Genomic DNA, 230 nt, shown 5'->3' on the forward strand with positions numbered 1-230 from the left:
GGGGGACGAGGCGCTGGGGGGCTACGGAGCGCCGCCAGTAGGCAAGGGCGGCAAAGGCGAGAGCCGGCTCAAACGGCCATCCGTGCTCATTTCGGCGCTCACCTGGAAGCGCCTGGTGGCCGCGTCTGCCAAGAAGAAGAAAGGCAGCAAGAAGGTGACGCCCAAGCCAGCGTCCACTGGCCCGGACCCCTTGGTCCAGCAACGCAACCGAGAGAACCTACTCCGCAAGG

At 66.5% G+C, this 230-nt stretch overlaps 1 protein-coding gene across 1 annotated transcript in view; it reads left to right on the forward strand.

The window, feature by feature from the left end:
* Position 1: 1 nt before the first annotated feature.
* CDK5R2 (cyclin-dependent kinase 5, regulatory subunit 2 (p39)) overlaps positions 2-230 on the forward strand; it is a gene marked incomplete at its 5' end in the record, with an annotated part of 4,264 nt that continues 4,035 nt past the window's right edge. Inside the window, one exon of the mRNA XM_005883530.1 lies at positions 2-224. Coding sequence (XP_005883592.1) covers positions 2-224 — 223 coding nt within the window. The remainder of the gene's footprint in view (positions 225-230) is intronic.

This window comes from Myotis brandtii, unplaced genomic scaffold, assembly GCF_000412655.1.
Source record: "Myotis brandtii unplaced genomic scaffold, ASM41265v1 scaffold79, whole genome shotgun sequence".
In the NCBI taxonomy this organism is placed as follows: Eukaryota; Metazoa; Chordata; class Mammalia; order Chiroptera; family Vespertilionidae; genus Myotis; species Myotis brandtii.